A 20,173-nucleotide genomic window follows, 5' to 3' on the forward strand; every position below is an offset into this window, starting at 1 on the left:
ATCTATACCCCATAATATATTATGAGACCAAATTTAAAGTTTTTCTCTTTGCCATTTTATTTTAAAATTATTTTTTCACATTTATTATATTTGAATATAATTCTCACAAAACTTATAACGAACACTTTCCCAGCACTTGAGTAGTTTGAAGTGGCTTATTTTAAAATTACATCAAATGTTAGTCGTAAAGTGAATGTACTTCTGGACAAAAGTGTACTTGACATAACAATCCGAAGCTCATGGAGAAAGCTGCTACTCAAATGAAATTGAATTTTAATAGATGTCCAAATACAATTTAATTATATGTACATACAAATCTATACATTTACCTTATCAGAAAAACCCAAATCACAAATTGGGGTCTCAATATTTCTGTTCATATTTATAGTTGTTGTATTTGTTTGTTGTGTATCCTAAAAGAATCGGAAGAGGAAAACATTAATTAATTAATTAAATTAACTGCTACACTTAATGAAAGAATTTCAAATGAAGGTGATAATTGATATAAATTTGTGTTAATTGCATTAACTTATTTATTTATACTTTTTATAAATAAAGGTGTTAAATTCGTCAAATACATTATTATATAATTAAATTATAAATAATGATAAGAATAAATATTTATTATTCTGACAAGTTTGACTAAATATAAATTATTCTTAACATATGTTTTTGACAATAATTAATAAACATAGAGATAAAACCCTTATAAATCACACAAAGTAATAACATCGTCTGACAGAAGCCCCTATTTTTTAATATAGGCGATTATAATAATAATGTTTTCAAAATTGACTAAAATAAAAATAATCTTATCGTCTGCTCTGTCGGAAAAGGTCGGAAGTCCCTCTCAATAAGTTTTTCAGGAGGAAGAAAAAACATTCCAGCGCTTTCTGTATTAAAGATTTTATTATGGTGGTAAAGGCAGTATTTTTCGTTTATTTATTCCGCTTCAAAACCTGTACTTTGTTTGATAAAATTCCGTCGCGTTTGGGAGATAATTGGATGTCTTTGGACTTACGACCTTTTCCTTGTACAGTTTTGTATTTTTGTAAGGACTTACGACCTTTTCCTACAATTTACGGACGTTTTTTAAATAAAATATTTATACTTTACAAAACAATGTGGAAAGGGTATTATAAGTTTGTTTTGTTCAATATTCGTGTAACATCGCGAAGTATTCGTCGAAGACCCCCTATCCTTGCCATTTTTTCATATCTTGACGAGATAAAGCGAAATAGCTATGTGTGTCCGTCCATCCATTAACAATTGTAATAAAACTCCAGGCCTCAATTTTGGACCGATCATCACGAAATTTTGTGGAGAGGTCGGGTTCCGACCAGAAGTGACCCCATTAGATGTTATTTATGATCGAAAGGTGTGAAATGGACCAAACCCACAATTTTTACCCGACTTTGTAGCTGTCCTGTAGATCGCAGTAATATTCCGATCGGCGCGAAATTTTAAGAATGAATTGAGTTTAAGACAGAGAATAAGCTTGCAATTTAAAATGGTGATGAGATAATTATTAGCGGGTTTAATGGACCAACACTTTTGTGTGATATCTAATATATAAAAGATAATGTGTGTATATTTGTATGTTCCGCATAGAGTCGAAAACGGCTAAACCGATGCTTTTTGAAAATTTCAGAGAATATACAAGGAACAACCGAGATGAAAATAGGCTTTATATTTTTTGAATTTCGGAGGGGGTGGGGGCAGGCCCTATTAAAAAAACGCTTTTTTACAATCCTGGGTACATATTTTAGCAATAAGACCCGACCAGAGTAAAATTCCAAGCTGGTATAACCATGACCGTCTGTCCGTCTTTTGAAATTAAGATACAGCTCGCAATTTTTAAGATTGATCTTCGTGATTCGGTATAGAAGTTTCTATTACTTCTAAGATGTTTGGTATTGACGCCTTCATATAGCCCCCATAGAACGGTACCTCCCGATTTCCGGTATTTTGAAGGTGTGGCATCAATACGAGTATTCCTCCGAAATTGCTGAAACTTGATATTTATTTTTCGTTTCGGGTATAAAACTTTCTCCCATAAATTTGTCTATATAGGTCTACGCCTTCATATAGCCCCATAGAACGGTGCCTCCCGAATTTCGGTATTTTAAAGGTTTGCCACATTGTTTTACCGAAATTGCTGAAATTTGGTATTTAGTCTACTTCATAAACGAAAGGAAACTAATTGAAGTAAAATTCAATACAACTCATGGTGGAGGGTATAAAAAGTTCGGCCTGGCCGAATTTAACGACGTTCTTACTTGTTATTGATATTCACTTGCATATCCCAATTAATTTGCGATGCAAAAAAATTTAATTGACATAAGAAAAGGTAACATAAACTGTTTCAAGGGCCAGCAACGTGGACCGGTTCGGCTAATATTTAATATAAAACATGACACGTTGTACATACGACCTTGTATTTTTGCCATACGACCTTTTCCTTCAATTAAATTTCATGATTAATTCCGTTAATGTAAGTGGTTTCTTAGCTACATTGTAATCCCAAATAGTGTCCTTTTTTGTCTACCCAAGTACTTCTGCCCCAACTCACTGCATCTTTTGTTTTTGTCTGCAAACCATGTAGAATCTTCAGCATGTAATGTCATCCTGCGTTTACGAAGTTCATCATCAGAGCATTCAGAATCACCGTGAAAACCATGGGGAACTAGACCCATGACACCATCGTCTAATTCCATTCCAAATTCATACTGATCTTTGTTAGCCAAAACATGACGTCTTCTTAGTTTAATAACATTTCAATCAATTATAATTTTAGAATCATTTAATAATATAAACATTGCACTTACCCGTCCGTTAGAAGGTATTACTTTATTGAATTCAGAATACAAACTAATCTCGTTATGTGAATAAATGTCCCTGGAGAAACCACAAATTACCAGTTGATGATAAAGTTAAGTAAGATATACGACAGTAAAACAGTAAAATTTTTTATTTTTTTTACAAATTTTTCAATATATGAGGTATTTGAACACATACAGCATCCTAATTTGTATCAATGAAAAGGCCAGAAGTCCATCTTTCATAATCAGTTCGCTTATAGGGGAAAATAGATTTCAAATGTAAGTTTTCGTTGCAATATAAAAATAATCACATTTTTGTTCAAAAGTTTGTTCCACAGGCTCCGCCAAATATCATCCGATTATCATCCAAAGGTGTGTGCTAGTTCTTTACATTGTACCCCAACCATCGATGACGTTAAACATTATGTCTGAACTACATTAGCTGTAGTATTCTTTTAAAGTATACATTTTCCTGTGGACTTACGACCTTTTCATACTCAAATTTGTACGTTTTGTGGACTTACGACCTTTTCCGACAAGGGCACAACATATAGAAAAACGCGATATACTACCATTTTCTTTGTAGCATACGACGTGTTTTGACTTGTACTATCATCCTGTAACAAAAACGCGATTTTCAAAAAAAGTGGACTTACGACCTTTTCCGACGGAGCAGACGTTATCTAATTTAATGAGATGTGGAATTATTTCCATATTAGGGGTATATACTATTTTTAAAACATGATAACTTGCTGTTTTAATTGCACGTATGTAGATACGCCCTGCTCTGTCTATAAATCTTCTTTTACTATAACGATTATGTGTTCCATTCACTATTTAGATGCATGGTAGAACAATATAAGGTAAGAGAAATACCCAGCTCATTGAACTGGGCTGTAAAGTTAGTGTCAAATTCCGTACGACATTTTATATTTTTATACCCTACACCACTATGTGGTAAGGGGTATTATGTGTTAGTGCATTTGTATGTAACATACAAAAGGAAGCGAGATAGACCCATAGTTCCTTCTAGGGATATACATAGAATCACTTTCTGAGTCGATTTATGCATGTCCGTCCGTCCGTCCGTTCGCAACATACAGGTCGCATTTGTTGACCGATTTCGCTGAAAATTGGGGAATACCATTTTTTTAGCCGTCGGAAGATCAAGTTCGAAGATGGGCTATATCGGTCCAAGTTTTGGTATAGCCCCCATATAACGGTACCTCCCGATTTAAGGTATTTTAAGGATCTTAGCCGCATTTGTTGCCCAAACCAGCTGAAATTTTACATTTGAGGTTCCCAATGGCCGCGAAATTGCTCCACTAAAAATTGTCAAGATAGGTCCACGGTTCGGTATAGTCCCCATATAACGATACCTCCCGATTTAAGGTATTTTATGGATCTTAGCCAAATTTTTTGCCCAAACTAGCTGAAATTTTACATTTGAGGTTCTCAATGGCCGCGAAATTGCTCCACTAAAAGTTGTCAAGATAGGTCCACGGTTCGGTATAGTCCCCATATAACGATACCTCCCGATTTAAGGTATTTTAGGGATCTTAGCCACATTTTTTGCTTGAACTAGCTGAAATTTTACATATGTGGTTCCCAGTGGCCACGAAATTTCGCCACTTAAATTGAGCCAAATTATATCGAAATCGGTTCAGATTTGGATATAGCTCCCATATATATGTTCGCCCGATTTCACGTATTTGCTGCACCAAACACGCTATATACGTCCGATTTCGATGAAATTTGGAATGTGTGACCGAATTCAATCTAAAAATAAATGTGCCAAATTATATCGAAATCGGTTCAGATTTGGATATAGCACCCATATATATTTTCGGCCGATTTCGTGTATTTTCAGCTCCAAACACGAAATATAAGTCCGATTTCAATGATATTTGGAATGTGTGACTGAATTCGGTCTGGAAATAAATGTGTCAAATTATATCAAAATCGGTTAAGATCCAGATCTAGCTCCGATTTATATTTTACATATTCACAGTGGTGTAGGGTATTATATAGTCGGCCCCGCCCGACTTTGATCCTTTCTTTACTGGTTATTTCTGTTTTCGATATATATTAGGGATATATATTTTCTGAGGAAAAAATATATCATTCAGAAAAAAACTATTTCCCATAAAGACTTCTTCATATCAATGACATGTAACCTCCTCCAAGTCTGAACGACGTGCCGAACACTCAAACACCGCTTATGGAGGCGGGACAACATTTGTTAATATTTGTGGTATTCTGTTAAATTTAAAATAACTAAAGCCCTAATAAACATGGGCTTTCTTAATTTCAAAAACAAAAGATTCAAACACCTTCTCTTTTTTCAATGATTTTCCAGCAATCCCAAACATTTTTGCAAGAATTCTACTTTCTGCGAGAAATTATCCATTTAGTGGAATGATATGGAAACATGCAAATTGAAAAAAAGGAACGAATTTTCACTCATGTATTTCAAAATATTCAATCAAAAGTAAAAAATATTACTTTTTTAATTCCAATAATTTATAGACATTTCCTTATTTTGTTTACGTATACCGATGACACTAACATTACAAACAAAAACAAATTTCTGTGTGTTTGTTGTTGAGTTGTTATATATACTTTACCTTCTTTGTTCTACCATGATTAAGATGTTAACATTTTAAAGTTTCTATGGCAATTACCAGGTACTTTGGGGGTTTTTGTGTCCATAGTACATACTACTTTGAAATCCTGAGGCTTAACTAAACTTTAATAATTCTAATCGAAAGAACTTCGGAATTAAGAGAGAGATAGAAACACGTCTATTATCTCGGATCGCCATGGCATTAATTCCTGATCTCAATGGGTAGAATATCTCGTAATCTATTTTAAAAAGTTTCAGAATGTAAAGACGGAAATTTAAACAAATTTGGTTTAATGGCCCGAAGCGAATGTGAAATTTATTAATTAACCGGTATTCATATGCAGCGGCACGTATTTAAAAATAAAAAGTCCAATGTTATTCTTAACAATAACAAACCATTTCACACTGAAACGCAATACAATGCAGTTCAAAGACCTGTCTCACAACTTAACAGATGTTGGATTACAACGATTTAGAATGAATGACCTGCTTTCGAGTAGGCATGTGTAGTATAACGCTCGCAAGATAACCGACCGGTCAGTGATTTTAATTCCTTAGAAGAATAAGGTGATATTAAAATGCCAAACAAAACAAAATGAACCACCACAAAATCCTGTCATTATTGTGGTGTAACGTCATAAGCCGGGTGTGATTACTACAATATACATATGTATGTACATACATATATGTATGAATGAATGAATATTGCGAAAAAAATAAATATGCATACATGCATGCAGGTACATATTTATTTGCATTATAAAACGTCATTATAAACTGTCAATTTGATGATGAATAATTTTAGCTGAATACAAAAAAAAATAGATTGTTATTTTTAAATTCCTTACGATCATTAACAAAAAGATATAAAATTAAATGACCAAATAAAGTTTAAAATGCCGATTATATAATTACTAATTAGAGTACAATAATTGAACATAGCTTTGTTTAAAAATAAATCTATTTATTTGGAGGGATCTAAGTCAGTCGTAGTAACTGTAACATACCCTTCAACAGTTAGGGAATCATTTTTAAACTAGCGATTTTGAATACCATGTCTTTATATACCCTTTCCACTTCCACTTCACCCTATTTGTTGCTTTTTTTTCCAATTCGAAACATCATTCTTTTTGATCTCGTCTTCCACTTTTTTACACCATCGAAGTGTTGGTCTTCCAGTTCTGAGTGTACCATATACGCTTTCATTTAAGAAATACTATTATGAGAAAACGAAAAACAAGGTAATGAAATCACCTATGTTGACAACCCTCGTGAAATTAAAATTAAAATTATTTATGTTCGAATTTGCACTCCAAACCGCTCTTCTTTGCGCATAGTTAGTAGAGCCGGGGTACATCAAGGGTTATGACTTTTAGACATTTTTTCTCAAAAATGATTTCCTGAAGTGAGAATCAATGAACTTTTGCATATTACTGCATAAAATATCATTCATTCCAATTTAGTACGAATGAATGGTCTTTTGCCTATTAATGACTAAAATAAATTTTATTTTATTTATATATAATATAAAATGATATACTTATATGTTATAATACGATGATAAAACAAACAAGTAAGAACGGCATTAAGTTCGAACACGCCGAACTTGCTATACCCTCCACCACGAGTTGTATTGAAGAAAACTGGAACAATTAGTTTCTTTTCTTTTATGAAGAAGACTAAATACCAAATTTCAGTAAGTTCGGCAACAATGTGGTAAACCTTCAAAATACCAAAATTCGGGGGATTCCGTTTCATGGGAGCTATATCAAAGCGTCGATCTATACCTACAAATTTCTTGCGGAAAGTTTTTCGACATAAAGAAGACTAAAAACCAATAGGAACCCGCGGACCTATACTGGTAATTCTCTTCTGGAATATTTTATAACCACATGGAAGAATTCAATTTTTCGGTGGAATATTGAGGTCACAACCTTCAGAATTACGAAAATCGGGAGGTACCGTTCTATGGGGGCTATATGACTGTGTGGACCTATACCAACGAATTTCAGTCAGAAAGGCTTTTACCTCTAACAAAGACTAAATACCAAATTTCAGCTATTCCGATAGGTTGCTGTGGCCACAACCTTCAAAATACCGAATATCGGAAGGTACGTTCTATGGGGGCTATATGAAAGCGTGGACCTATACCGACAAATTTCTGGGGAAAAGTTGTATATCCCCAACGGAGACTAAGTACCAAATTTTAGCTATTTCGGTGTGAAAACCTTTAAAATACCGAAAATCGGGAGGTACCGTTCTATGGGGGCTATACGAAGGCGTGGACTTATACCGACAAATTTCATATGGAAATTTTAGTACCCCTATGAAGACCAAATACCATATTTCAGCCATTTTGCTGGAATATTGAGGCCACAACCTTCAAAATACCGAAAATCGGGTGGTACCGTTCTATGGGGCTATACAAAACGTGGAACGTTATAGCCCATTTGCAATACCAAATAGCTCTATCTTAAAAATTGCGAGCTGTATCTTGATTTCAACAGACGGACGGACAAGCGGACATGGTTATATCGACTTAGAATTTTAACCTGATCTAGAATATATACACTTTTTAGGGTCTCCGATGAGTATTTCGATGTGTTACAATCGGAATGACAAATTTAATTATACCCTCCATATTATGGTGGAGAGTGTAATTAGTGAGAAACAAACGGTTATGTCATTTTGGTTATGTCGTGTGCTCCTATACCTTGTTTTCAGTTAAATATCAGCTTACAGTGACTTCAAAAAATTTTCAGAAGTTCTGAAAAATAAAAACTTTAAAAGCTCTTTGTGTGGAAGCTTTTTCATCGAATCACTCTGTAACTAAGATTTTATGCAATCTTAGGTAAAAACTCATCAAAATATCATACAAGGATACGAGGTTGTAAAAAAGTCATAACCCTGATACACACCGTATGCGATCTTCAACCAACAATAAATTGAAGATTCTTTCGGCTGACGGTACATATCTGGGAGCACTCGCGAGTACTGCTGGTTTAAAAATAAGAATGTGAGTCAAGTTGAGGGGCGAAGTTCGGAGGGGTGGAAGTTGAGCCAACTCTCTGCATCCGAACTTTTCACTCACGAATAAAATTGAGCAAATCGAAAAAATGATTCGCGAGTGACGAAGTAAATACTCCAGAGCTGAGCAAAATCGAGAGAGAGGCAAATTTAAGGGAGAATTAATATTTAATTTTTCTTGATGTTTCATTACTTATTTCAACATTTTTTAAACATTAATGTTGTCTAAAATCGTCCACAATGCAATTTATTAAAAAATATAAATAAAAAATTGCATAAAATTTTAATTATTTATGGTTCACAAAAAACTAAGAGTACGTTCTCACCCCTGAAATACTCTATTTTTCTGAATTTCTTATAACTCGCAGGAGTACTCTCGTTTTAATTCGAGCGAGTTTCACTCTCGAGTAGAATTCGAGTGAGTATTTCGGAGATATAATTTACAGCTGCAATATAACAAAACATGAATTTGACTGTGAGGTTGGAGTTAACGGGAGGCAGAAATATTTCGTCTCAAGATTCAATCCGAGGGATGAAAGACTAGCTATAATTCGGATAAAAGCAAAATTCTTCTACATCAGCCGTATCTACGCCCATGTTCCGACCGAAGACAAAATAAATGTTAACATTCATATGACCGATATATGCATTCACCATGATTGACATTAAAATTATTCTAACAATTTGAATTCCAAAATTGGATTGGTTCAACTGTCGGAATAAGCAGCATCTCAATATATAAGACCAAGTGTTTATCATCAGATCATGTTAGATCGGACCGAATCAGAGTGCTAATCACTCTAACATCCAGACAAGTAGAGATATGGCGCTGAAATTTCGTAAATATATTTGGTATATAAGAAAATTGTGTACACGTTTTAATACAGCCCCGCAGAAGAGGTATTGCGGGATTAAAAAGTAATGCGATTCCGTACGATTCTCAATGGGTAGAATAGCACCACGAAGAAAATGATTAATATAGGTTCATATGGACTCTATCGGTCCACTCTTTCGGGTACCTCCCACACAAAATGTCGGAAAAGTTCATTTTAAGACCTGCTCTCGAATGGGTTTGAATTTTTCTTCAACCACTTGTATTTGCTGCCCCCGTGTGACGGTACAAGTTTTTTCGGGGGTAAGTTCATACTTCCAGAGAAAAATGCCATACGAGATCCGGTGTAGTGGCTGAAGCACACGATACCTGTCGAACGGATTCTGTCAAAATTTGGACATCGTAATATTTTGTCCAAACTTAATTTAAGTTCGAAGAGAAGTCATATCGGTCCACTGCTTTGGGTACCTCCCCCACAAAAGTTCAAAACATTTCGCTAAAAAGGTACGATAGCTCTCGAAGGTAGTAACCGAGTTGGCACTTTGCACGTCTTAAAATTACTAGGATTTCGTATTTCTGAAGGTTGTGACGTCAATATCTCGCAAAATGACTGACATTTTTTATTTAGTCTTCCATGGGTTTTAAAATATTCCAGAAGAGAGTTATCAGTATAGGTCCACGTCTATTTAGTCTTCTTTTTGCCTGAAATAGATCGACGTTGTGATATAGCCCCCATAGAACGGTACTTCCTGAATTTCGTTATTTTGAAGGTTAGTCACATTGTATTACCGAAATTGCTGAAATTTGGTATTTAATCTTCTTCGAGAACGAAAGGAAACTAACTGTTCCATTTTACTGCAATACAACTCGTGGTGGAGAGTATAACAAGTTCGGCCGGGCCGAACTTAACGCCGTTCTTACTTGTTTTTTTAATCTAAAGGTGGTTTAGTAACCCATAAATCCTGGCCTTACTACGTTAAACATAAGCTTTGTTCCTTTACTTTTTTTAATGGTAAGAGTGGTAAATGAGAAAAGTGTCAATATTGCTCAAAATTGCTCTCTCATGAAAATTTTTACCAGAAAAGTAAAGGAACGGAAAAATGGTAGATCTGGCAGCAATGTCAAAAAGAAACATAAAAAATCAATTTTCGTCTTTTATTTCACAGTTTTTAATTTAGTTTTGTCAGCGTTCGACTTTTTCTTTTGTTTTTTCGTCCATTTTCTTCTTCATTGTGAAATAATCGTCAAAAAAAAGTCTAAAAATCAGTTCTGCCATTTTTTACCTGCAGAAATTTTGCTGGTAACCTGTGGTAGAAGGAAAGCCATTTCCGCTCCCTCTCCTCTCTCACTCTCTTAAAAATTGCTTCCAGTTTTGCCACTTTTCGGGGTTAAGGAACGCTTTGCATGTTAAAAATGGTAACAAATGGTAAAAATGGTAACCTCAGGTAAGTACAGGAACACAGCTATAAACTTTTTCTTTTGTTTTTTCGTCCATTTTCTTCTTCATTGTGAAATAATCGTCAAAAAAAGTCTAAAAATCAGTTCTGCCATTTTTTACCTGCAGAAATTTTGCTGGTAACCTGTGGTAGAAGAGAAAGCCATTTCCGCTCCCTCTCCTCTCTCACTCTCTTAAAAATTGCTTCCAGTTTTGCCACTTTTCGGGGTTAAGGAACGCTTTGCATGTTAAAAATGGTAACAAATGGTAAAAATGGTAACCTCAGGTAAGTACAGGAACACAGCTATAAAAAATTCCATTCCAATGTGACCTATCATGTTGGAAATTACTGTAGGGTAGGACTTTTTCGGTCACGCCAACTAGAGCCGTAATTTATTAATTTTATTTTACGTTCTACATGTCTGTTACAGTCATGTCAATTATACACAATATGTTAAGACCATTTGAAACCATATTAAATGCGCCAAATGTCCATCAATCATTCTAGCGTTATGTGCACAATTTTTATTTACAAAATATAATCAAATTATAAGTAATTGCCTCAGCAGTTAATAATGGATATTTAAACGGCAATTTAGTTTAAACCTCTACTTATTTTGGGTTCTTATGAAAGTAAACGCTCACATAATCTCAAATAAAGTCAAAAAAACAACATACACTTTTCGCTAATTGTTTAATTGTCGTATTAGACAGAATCGTAGTCATAAACAATTTTGTTTTAGTGAAATTTTAGAGAATACTTAAACATCGCATATTCCAACATGTCCGTACTAATAAAAATATAATCCATATGATATATGGAAATTATTCATGAATATAAAAATACACTAGATTACAATGATTTGGAGAACATAAATGAGAACCATTTGCGAAATGAAAAACATGTGAGAAATGAAAAGTTCGATGACAGGGAAGCCACTCCACAGCCAATATGTCTGATGAGCTGCTACCAACAACACTTGAAAAAAATCTTCGATCATTAAGCTATACTCCAACAAGAAATTAATTAATTGAGTCTGTTACCATCTTGATCTTTTTGAGAAAATGTTCGAATGTTTTCATATTTCACTGAGACGATTTGAAAACAAATTCGTTTGAACTACTACCAAACTTCTGTTTTTTTTTTTTAATATTTGATTCATTTTTGTTTTCAATCAAACAAAATTTTTCTACAACAAAAGGAGTTTGGTTGTAATTGGAACAAATTTGAATTCGAATCATCTTAGTGAAACAGGCCATTAAATTTGTATAAGGTATTTATTACTTTAACTTTATTTCATGTTGTAATATAAATTATTCTGACCTTATTTTTGTAAATTAAACATGATAACATTTTTATTAGAGAAATCACACATAATCGGAATGCAATGTTAAAAAAGTTTAACCATTTAAATCAATACAAATACTTGAACCAATTAACACTTTCCTTTGCACATTTATTTTTTAATTTAATGCCAACAAAGGTTGTCCTCGTTTTTTGTGTTCACAAAAAAAAGATGTAGGCCTGTGTAATAAATTGCCAAGTGATAAGTGAAATAATACATATATCAATTGTTGTAGCAGCAGATCTGACAACACTTTTAATTCAAAATGAATGTTTGATGGCAGATGAGGAGAATTGACGACAGAGCGCAACGACAAATCTCTGGATATATGGACAGTATGAGCCAACCAATAATGCGGAATTTCATGGATTCGAAGCAGTGACTGCTAGTATTTAAATTTATTGCTCACAGCAATATTGAGATAAACTGTCTTTGTTGCATGGCCGAACGTACGTACGATTATTGTCAGTTGTAAATTATTTGTTGTTGTTTTGTTTTTTTTTATTAGTTTTTAAGTTATGATCAACATGCAAATCTTTTTTGTTCCATTCAAATGCAAAACAATAAAATCAATGGGAAAAAATACTTGTTAAATGTATTTGCATTGATGGTATTCGCTAGAAATTTGAAAAAATTTAACTATTTAGAATTTTAGAAATGTTTGCAATTTCAAAATTCCATAAAGTAAGATTTGACCATCTTTAAAATGCATAAAATAAAAAAATATCATTGCTTTATTTTGGAATCTGGAACGTGAGTTTTGCATACCGTGTGTTTTTATTTTATTTATTTTAAAATACTATTAATGCAAGTGCAACATTATAAAATGTATAAAATAAACAAAAATATATTTATATGTGAACTATATTAATATCTAAATAAACAATAATTATACAAATTGTTGCAAGTAATTAATTATTGTTGTTATTATTTGCTTTTAAGTGCGAATAAATAACCAACATCCAGAAGAAAATTACAGAGATATTTAAAAATACAATCATTGCACTAAATCTTTCGCTAGCGGAAGAACTATGTTTATTAGGGTTATGACTTTTTGACATTTTTTCTCAAAAATTATTTTCTGTAGTGAGAATAAATGAACTTTGTCCTATTAATGCCTAAAATAACATTCATTCCATTTTATTAAAAAAAGGTTCCGAACAAATCACTTTGAAAAATTTTTTTGTTGAACAAATTCTATGAAATGAAAATAAATTGTCTCAAAAAATTATTTCCTGTTGCATGAATGAATATTTCCTGTTTTGCCTATTAATGACTAAAATAACTTTTATTCCATTTAAATTTTAAAAAAGGTCCCGCACAAACCGCTTTTAATTTTTATGATATATGAAATGAAGTTATATATAATATTAAATGATATATATGTTATAAAACGATGATAAAATTAGTGAGAAACAAACGGTTATGTCATTTTGGTTATGTCGTGTGCCCCATACATTGTTTTCAGTGAAATATCTGTGTATAGTGACTTCAAAAGTTTGTCAAAAGTTCTGAAAAATAAAACTTAAAAAGCGTTTTGTACGGAAGCTGCTTTTTATCGAATCACTTTATAATTCAGATTTTATGCAATCTTAGGTAAAAACTCATCAAAATATCATACAGGGATAATAATAATTGTTCCACAAACATCCCAGACGGGACAAGGGAATCTTCTCTCATATCAATGAGTGCACCCCGATTCATATTAGCACAATGATATGGGACCTACTGTTTATCGCCGAGTCCGAACGGCGTGTTTTACGACACCACTTTATAGAGAAGTTTTACATGGCTGAAATACTCAGGAAATGTCGCCAACATTAATGAGGGGTATTTTGCCACCGTTGAGAATTTTTGATGTTGCCTGGCCGGGGAATCGAACCCACGACCTTCTGCGTGCAAGGCGGGTGTGCATACCATTGCACTACGGTGGCACCCATGGATACGAGGTTGTAAAAAAGGGATACAAGGTTGTAAAAAAGTCATAACCCAAACGTACACATATATTTCCTAAGCCACCTCCATATACCAATGCTACACTCCAGCTCTATCCCTAACATCCAATATTAAATTGACTACCATTTAGTACTTTCCGTATATTTATGGTACCAACAGTGATCCTAATACTAGAATTTTAAATTCCAGTTTCATATTTCAGCAAATACCAAACGGTTCCAAATTTAGTTCCATTTAACACTTTTCGTACAAATTTCGGAAATAACCTCCATATCTCAACCCTACACTTAGTTTCAAATTTCAGGATTGCAGCTGTATCCGTTTTCCCAACTCTAAAATATAGTACATAAAGGTACGACTTTCCAAAATTACCGCAATATCTCAATCCTTTACTCCAAAGTAATCTTTATTCCAAATTTCAGGATTCCAGCTGTTTATTGTACCAAAGTTATAACCATATAGTACTTTTCCTACACATAAGTACAAGTATCCAAAACTAAATCCATATTTCTGCTAATTTTAGTTCCAAATATCATGATTCCAGCGATATCCATTCACCACACACATCTAGTCTCCAACTATAATCGTAATTCCCAATTTCCAAAGGTACGATTCCAAAACTACCTCCATATCTGAACCCTACATTTAATTCCAAATCTCAGGATTCCAACTCTTTCCGTTCACCCAATACAAAATTCTACCAAATTTAGTACTTTTCGTACATATAAGTACAATTTTCCAAAACTACCTCAATCATACACTCCAACAGTAATCTGAATTCCAAATTTCAGGATTTCTCCTCTATCCGTTAGTATCATTATGATTTTTCATACACAAAAATACGAATTTCCTAAATACCTCAATCTTAATTCCAAATTTCCGGAATCCAGCTCTATCCGTTTACGTTCCGAATCCAAATTGTACCAAATATAGTACACAAGCACGAATTTTCAGAACTATCTCAATGCTACACTCCACCATTAATCATAATTCCAAATGTCAGGATTCAATCTCTATGCGTTCAAGAAATCCAAATAGTACCAAATTTAGTACCTTTTCGTATACATAAGTACGAATTTCCAAAAATACCTCTATACCTCAATCCTACACTCCAACAGTAATATTAATTCCAAATTCAAGGATTCCAGCTCTCTCCGTTCACCCAAATCCAAATTGTACCAAATTTACTACCATTTAGGACTTTTTGTACACATAATTTCGAAAACTATCTCAATACTATACTCCAACAGTAATCACAATTCCACATTTCAGGTTTTTAGCTCTATCTGTTCACCCAAATCTAAATTGTAACAAATTTAGTACCATTTAGTACTTTTAGTACACATAAGTACGAATTTTCAAGATTACCTCCATGTCTCAATACTACACTCCATCAATAATCTTAATTAAAATTTCAGGTTTCTAGCTTTATCCGTTCACCCAAATCCAAGTTGTACCAAATTTAGTACCATTTAGTACTTTTCATACATATAAGTACGAATTTCCAAAACCACTTCCTTATATCAACACCATTTCCCAACCTTGATTCCCATACCTAATTTCAAGATTATAGTTATATTCGTTCAAAGTTTGCAATTGGTACTTTGAGTATTTTTCGTACACTCATAGGTCGAATTTCCAATAACCCTTTGATACATCGTTCTGACTCTCCATCAAAGACCCTCATACCAAATGTCAGAATTCTGGCTGTTTCTATTTGCCGAATACAAAGGATACCATATTTTGTACCTTTTAGTACTTTTCGTACCCTACTAGGACGAATTTCCAAAAAAAAAACCCAGCCATATCTCACCCCTACACACCAACAGCAACCCACAGTCAAAATTTCAACTTTCTAGTTTCAGCGGGTTCGTCTGGGCGATGATATGCCAGTCAGTCACTCAGTCATTACAAGGCTCGTTTACATATTAAGGATATTTTCACCGCGGGACATTCCTCAAAATTTTATGAAATTAGGTTCAGTGGCTTTGGAAGTAAAATATATTGAAAAGAATGGGTGTGATCATAAGTTTTCAAGATGTAACATATTTAAAATATTGGGCGTGGCGGGGTATTTTGGCTCCAAATATGTACTTAGGGTCAGAGATACAACCCCATTGTCTCCCAAAATTAATGCTCAAACCGATATGGTCATAACTTGTTATACCCTCCACCATAGTATGAAGGGTATATTATGTTTGTGTTTCTGTTTGTAACACATCGATTATTTGCAACCGTAAAAATTATATATATTTTTGATCAGGATAAAATTCTAAGACGATCTAGTCATGTCCGTCTGTTGTAATCACTCTAGCGTCCGCAATAATTGATATAGAATGCTAAAATTTTGCACCCGAGTGTCTTTTTTCCATAGGCGGGTCAAATTTGAAGATGGAATATATAGATTCACTTTTTGATATTTTGAGGATTTTAGCTACAATGCTTGACGAAACTATTCGTAATTTAACATTTGAAGTTTCCTGCAGTTAAAAAAACTTTTTCACCAAAAACTATGATTTAGATTAGATAATTTAGGCATTCGAAAAATGTTTGCACCTTAAATTTGTTGACTGGAAATGAAACTAATTATTCGACTAGAAATTCGACCTATGAGTGTTAAGAATATAAAAAGTCCAGCCAGGCCGAACTTAACGACTTTTTACAATATCCAACGGAAATGGCTGAAATTTGGCATTTAGCCTTCGTTGGTGGTATTAAGCTTTCCACCTGAAATTTGTCAGAATTAGTTCACGCTTTTATATAAACCCAAAAAAGGGTACCTCCCGATTTTCGGTAATTGTAAGGTTGTTGCCTCAATATCCCATCGAAATGGCTGAAATTTGGCATTTAGTCTTCGTTTGGGGGTACAAAACTTTCCACATAAAATTTGTCGGTATAGGCTCACGTTTTCGTATAGCCCCCATAGGAGGGTACCTCCTGATTTTAGGTATTTTAAAGGTTGTGGCCCCAATATACCACAGAAATGGTTGAAATCTGGTATATAGTCTTCGTCGGGGTATACAACTTTGCACCAGAAATTTGTCGGCATATGTCCAAGTCTTCATATAGCCTCATATATGTACCCCCCGATTTTTGGTATTTTGAACCATAGAACGGTACCTCCTGATTCTAGGTATTTTCAAGGTTGTGGTCTCAATATCCCACAGAAATGGCTGAAATTTGTTATCTGATCTTTTTCTCACGGAAACTTGTTAGTACAGGTCCAGATTTTAATACAGCCCACATTAAACGGTGGGGGTATAAAACTTTCCACCCGAAATTTGTCGGTATAGATCCATGTCTTTATATAGCGCCCATAGAACGATACCTCCCGATTTTCGGTATTTTCAAGTTTGTGGCCTCAATATCCACCGAAATGGCTGAAATTTGGGATTTAGTCAACCTTGGGGGTATAAAACGTTCCATTAAAAATTTGGCGATGTATAGTCCTCATACAATGTTATCTCCCGATTTTCCTATTTTAAAGGTTGTGGCCTCAATATACCGCAGAAATGGTTGGAATCTGATATTTAGTTTTCGTTGGGGTCTACAACTTTGCACCAGAAATTTGTCGGCGTATGTCCACGTCTTCATTTTCTCGGTACAGGTCGACGTTTTGATATTTATGTCGGTGGCCACGACAATCGAAAGGGGTGAATGACATTTGTCCAATATTTGCACATCGTTATATTTATCTCAAACGTACATCAAGTGTAAAAGGTCTATATCGGACGACAATTTCGGATGCCTCCCTCAAAATAGTTAAACATTTTCGCTTAAATTCAGTTAAAGAGCTGCTCAAGGAAAAATGAAAAGGACCACATCTCCACAACACTTCCTGGCGATCGAAACAAAATTGAGACATGTAACGCGATTACAAGGTGAAATTGACAGACAGAGGGATGAATGGACACACATACCCAGATCGATTCAGCTCTTGGAGAAATTCATTGTGGCCGTCAAGCACTATGTCGATGTGTCGCAAACTTTTAGGGCAAAACTAACTTATAAGATCCTCCCCACGTAGCGGTGTGGGTGATACGAAGTAGATTGTCTTTTTAACCCGCCCGCCTAAGTAATAATGGTTCCTTCGAATTTGAAATAATAGGGGTTCGATGTTCAGTTCTAAGCACATACATATATCATAGTACTTAAATTCTTTAAGGAATTTTTTAAATAAATACTATTATGGTTTATTTATTTGAAATTAAGTGTTTTATATATTCAATAATCCTAAAAAGTCATAACGCTTATTGTTATCTGTATTTAATCACATAATTTGTCCCACTTTTAAGGATTGGATGATAGCACTTTTCATTAATGTATATTTGTATTTTCTTTTATTCCATTTCTCTTGATCGGTTTATTATTTTATTTATCGGTTTCACCGACAAAATTTAAACTCACAATTTTATTGAAAAACAAGTGTTTGTTGCATACGATCGCGTATTTATGTTTTTAATCAAAACGAAGAAACAGCGCGATTGACCCCCGTTCTTCAAATCGTTTTGGAAAAATACGAAAATACGTCCACTCACGTCTGGAGTGAGAACACAACTGATTTAGTGGGCCATGGGAGAGTGATCATATGTAGGTAACTAAGTAAGTAAACACGAGCGAATGGAACATTCATTCATTTACCAACCAGCCAACCAACAAAACAACAGCGTCTCTGCAAACGAACGATTCGAACAGAATTCATTTGTGGTATCTGTTGTTGGAGGGCTCTGGCTGGCTGACTGGCTGCTTGGTTATAGACGAGAGATCTCTGTTGTGTACATATTGTGTTTGTTTTCAAGATATTGAATGAAGAACAACGCCGACGCCAACCAACAACGACAACACAACAATTCAAAATTATGATCGTTATCTCGTTGTTATCGCTTCATTCTTGCCAATTTGTTTAGAAGTTTTTTCTGTTTTCATTTTTTCCCTGTTTTCAAAAATTTGTTTACGAACGTTTTCATAGATGAATAGATAGATGGATGGATGTAGACAGAGTGTGGCTATGGCTAACTGGATGGTAGTTTGTTTTTATTGAATGTGTGTTTAGTATGCACCTTGATAAGTTTTATCGTTGTAATTAGTCTACTGCAAGTTTTATATGACAGAGCCAATATACATACATACATATGTATGTATAACAAATATTACCTTGTCTCGTTTGTAAAATATATCAGCATTTGGAATTCGTATTCAAAAATTATATATATTTTAATTGGCACTAAGACCCACAATCAATCTTAATCAGCGTAAGTAGATTTAGACACGTCCGTGAGAACGTGACTAATGGATAATGGTTCCGCACGATCCAAATTAATTTTCATTTTTAACAAAAATACTAAATACATCTTAATACCAGACAGAGACAAGTGGTTCGATGGAACCCCAGAACAAATGCCAACTGACAGCTGCTGGTTTACAGATAGGGCTGTACTAGGGGGAAGACGGGTCTGGGTCTTTATATCGTAGACCAGGAAAGAAGAATATCCCACGATCCTCCAAGCCGAAATGCGAGCGATTACAGAGTGCCGGAACTAGTTTAATGCTAACACAAAGCCACTGACTGTAAACATCCTAGGGCGCCCAATGTCGCGAGTTCATATTAACTGTGGCCAAAAATAGAAGGAGTTGTCGTAGGTGCATCAATTTTGATACATGTATCTATTATTGACTTACAATCTTCAGGACAAAAAATTGGGTTGGTAGGTCCACGTTTTGACATAGCCCCCATAGAACCGTACCTCCCGATTTTCGGTATTTTTAATGTTTTAGACGCAATGACCAACCGAAAGTATTCAAATTTTGTGGTTATTCTTCGGCAGAGGTATCACACATTCCAACAGAGAATTGTGGGCTTAGGTCCACGTTTTGATATAGCCCCCCTACAACGGTACCTCCCAATTATCGGTATTTTGAAGATTTTACCCTCATTATTACACCGAAATTGCTGAAATTTGGTATTTTGTCTTCGTAGGGGGCATTATACCTTCACCTTGAAATTTGTCTGCATAGGTCCACGCCTTCATATAGCCCCCATAGGACGGTACCTCCCGATTTTCGGTATTTTGGAGGTTTTAGCCTTATTATCACACCGAAATGGCTGAAAATTGGTATTAAGTATCCGTT

The 20,173-nt window shown here is 34.3% G+C and overlaps 1 protein-coding gene across 1 annotated transcript in view; it reads right to left on the bottom strand.

Moving 5' to 3' along the window:
- The window catches only part of LOC141388653 (adenosylhomocysteinase-like 2), a 34,401-nt gene extending 15,745 nt beyond the window's left edge, over positions 1–18,656 (bottom strand). Inside the window, exons 1-2 of the mRNA XM_073958749.1 lie at positions 18,452–18,656; positions 330–413 (exon numbers count right to left, since the gene is read on the bottom strand). Of these exons, the coding sequence (XP_073814850.1) occupies positions 330–380 (51 nt within the window). The 5' untranslated portion in view covers positions 381–413; positions 18,452–18,656. The remainder of the gene's footprint in view (positions 1–329; positions 414–18,451) is intronic.
- Positions 18,657–20,173: the final 1,517 nt, after the last annotated feature.

This window comes from Musca autumnalis, unplaced genomic scaffold (genome assembly GCF_047663935.1).
Source record: "Musca autumnalis isolate F117 unplaced genomic scaffold, ASM4766393v1 scaffold_1, whole genome shotgun sequence".
Lineage (NCBI taxonomy): Eukaryota > Metazoa > Arthropoda > Insecta > Diptera > Muscidae > Musca > Musca autumnalis.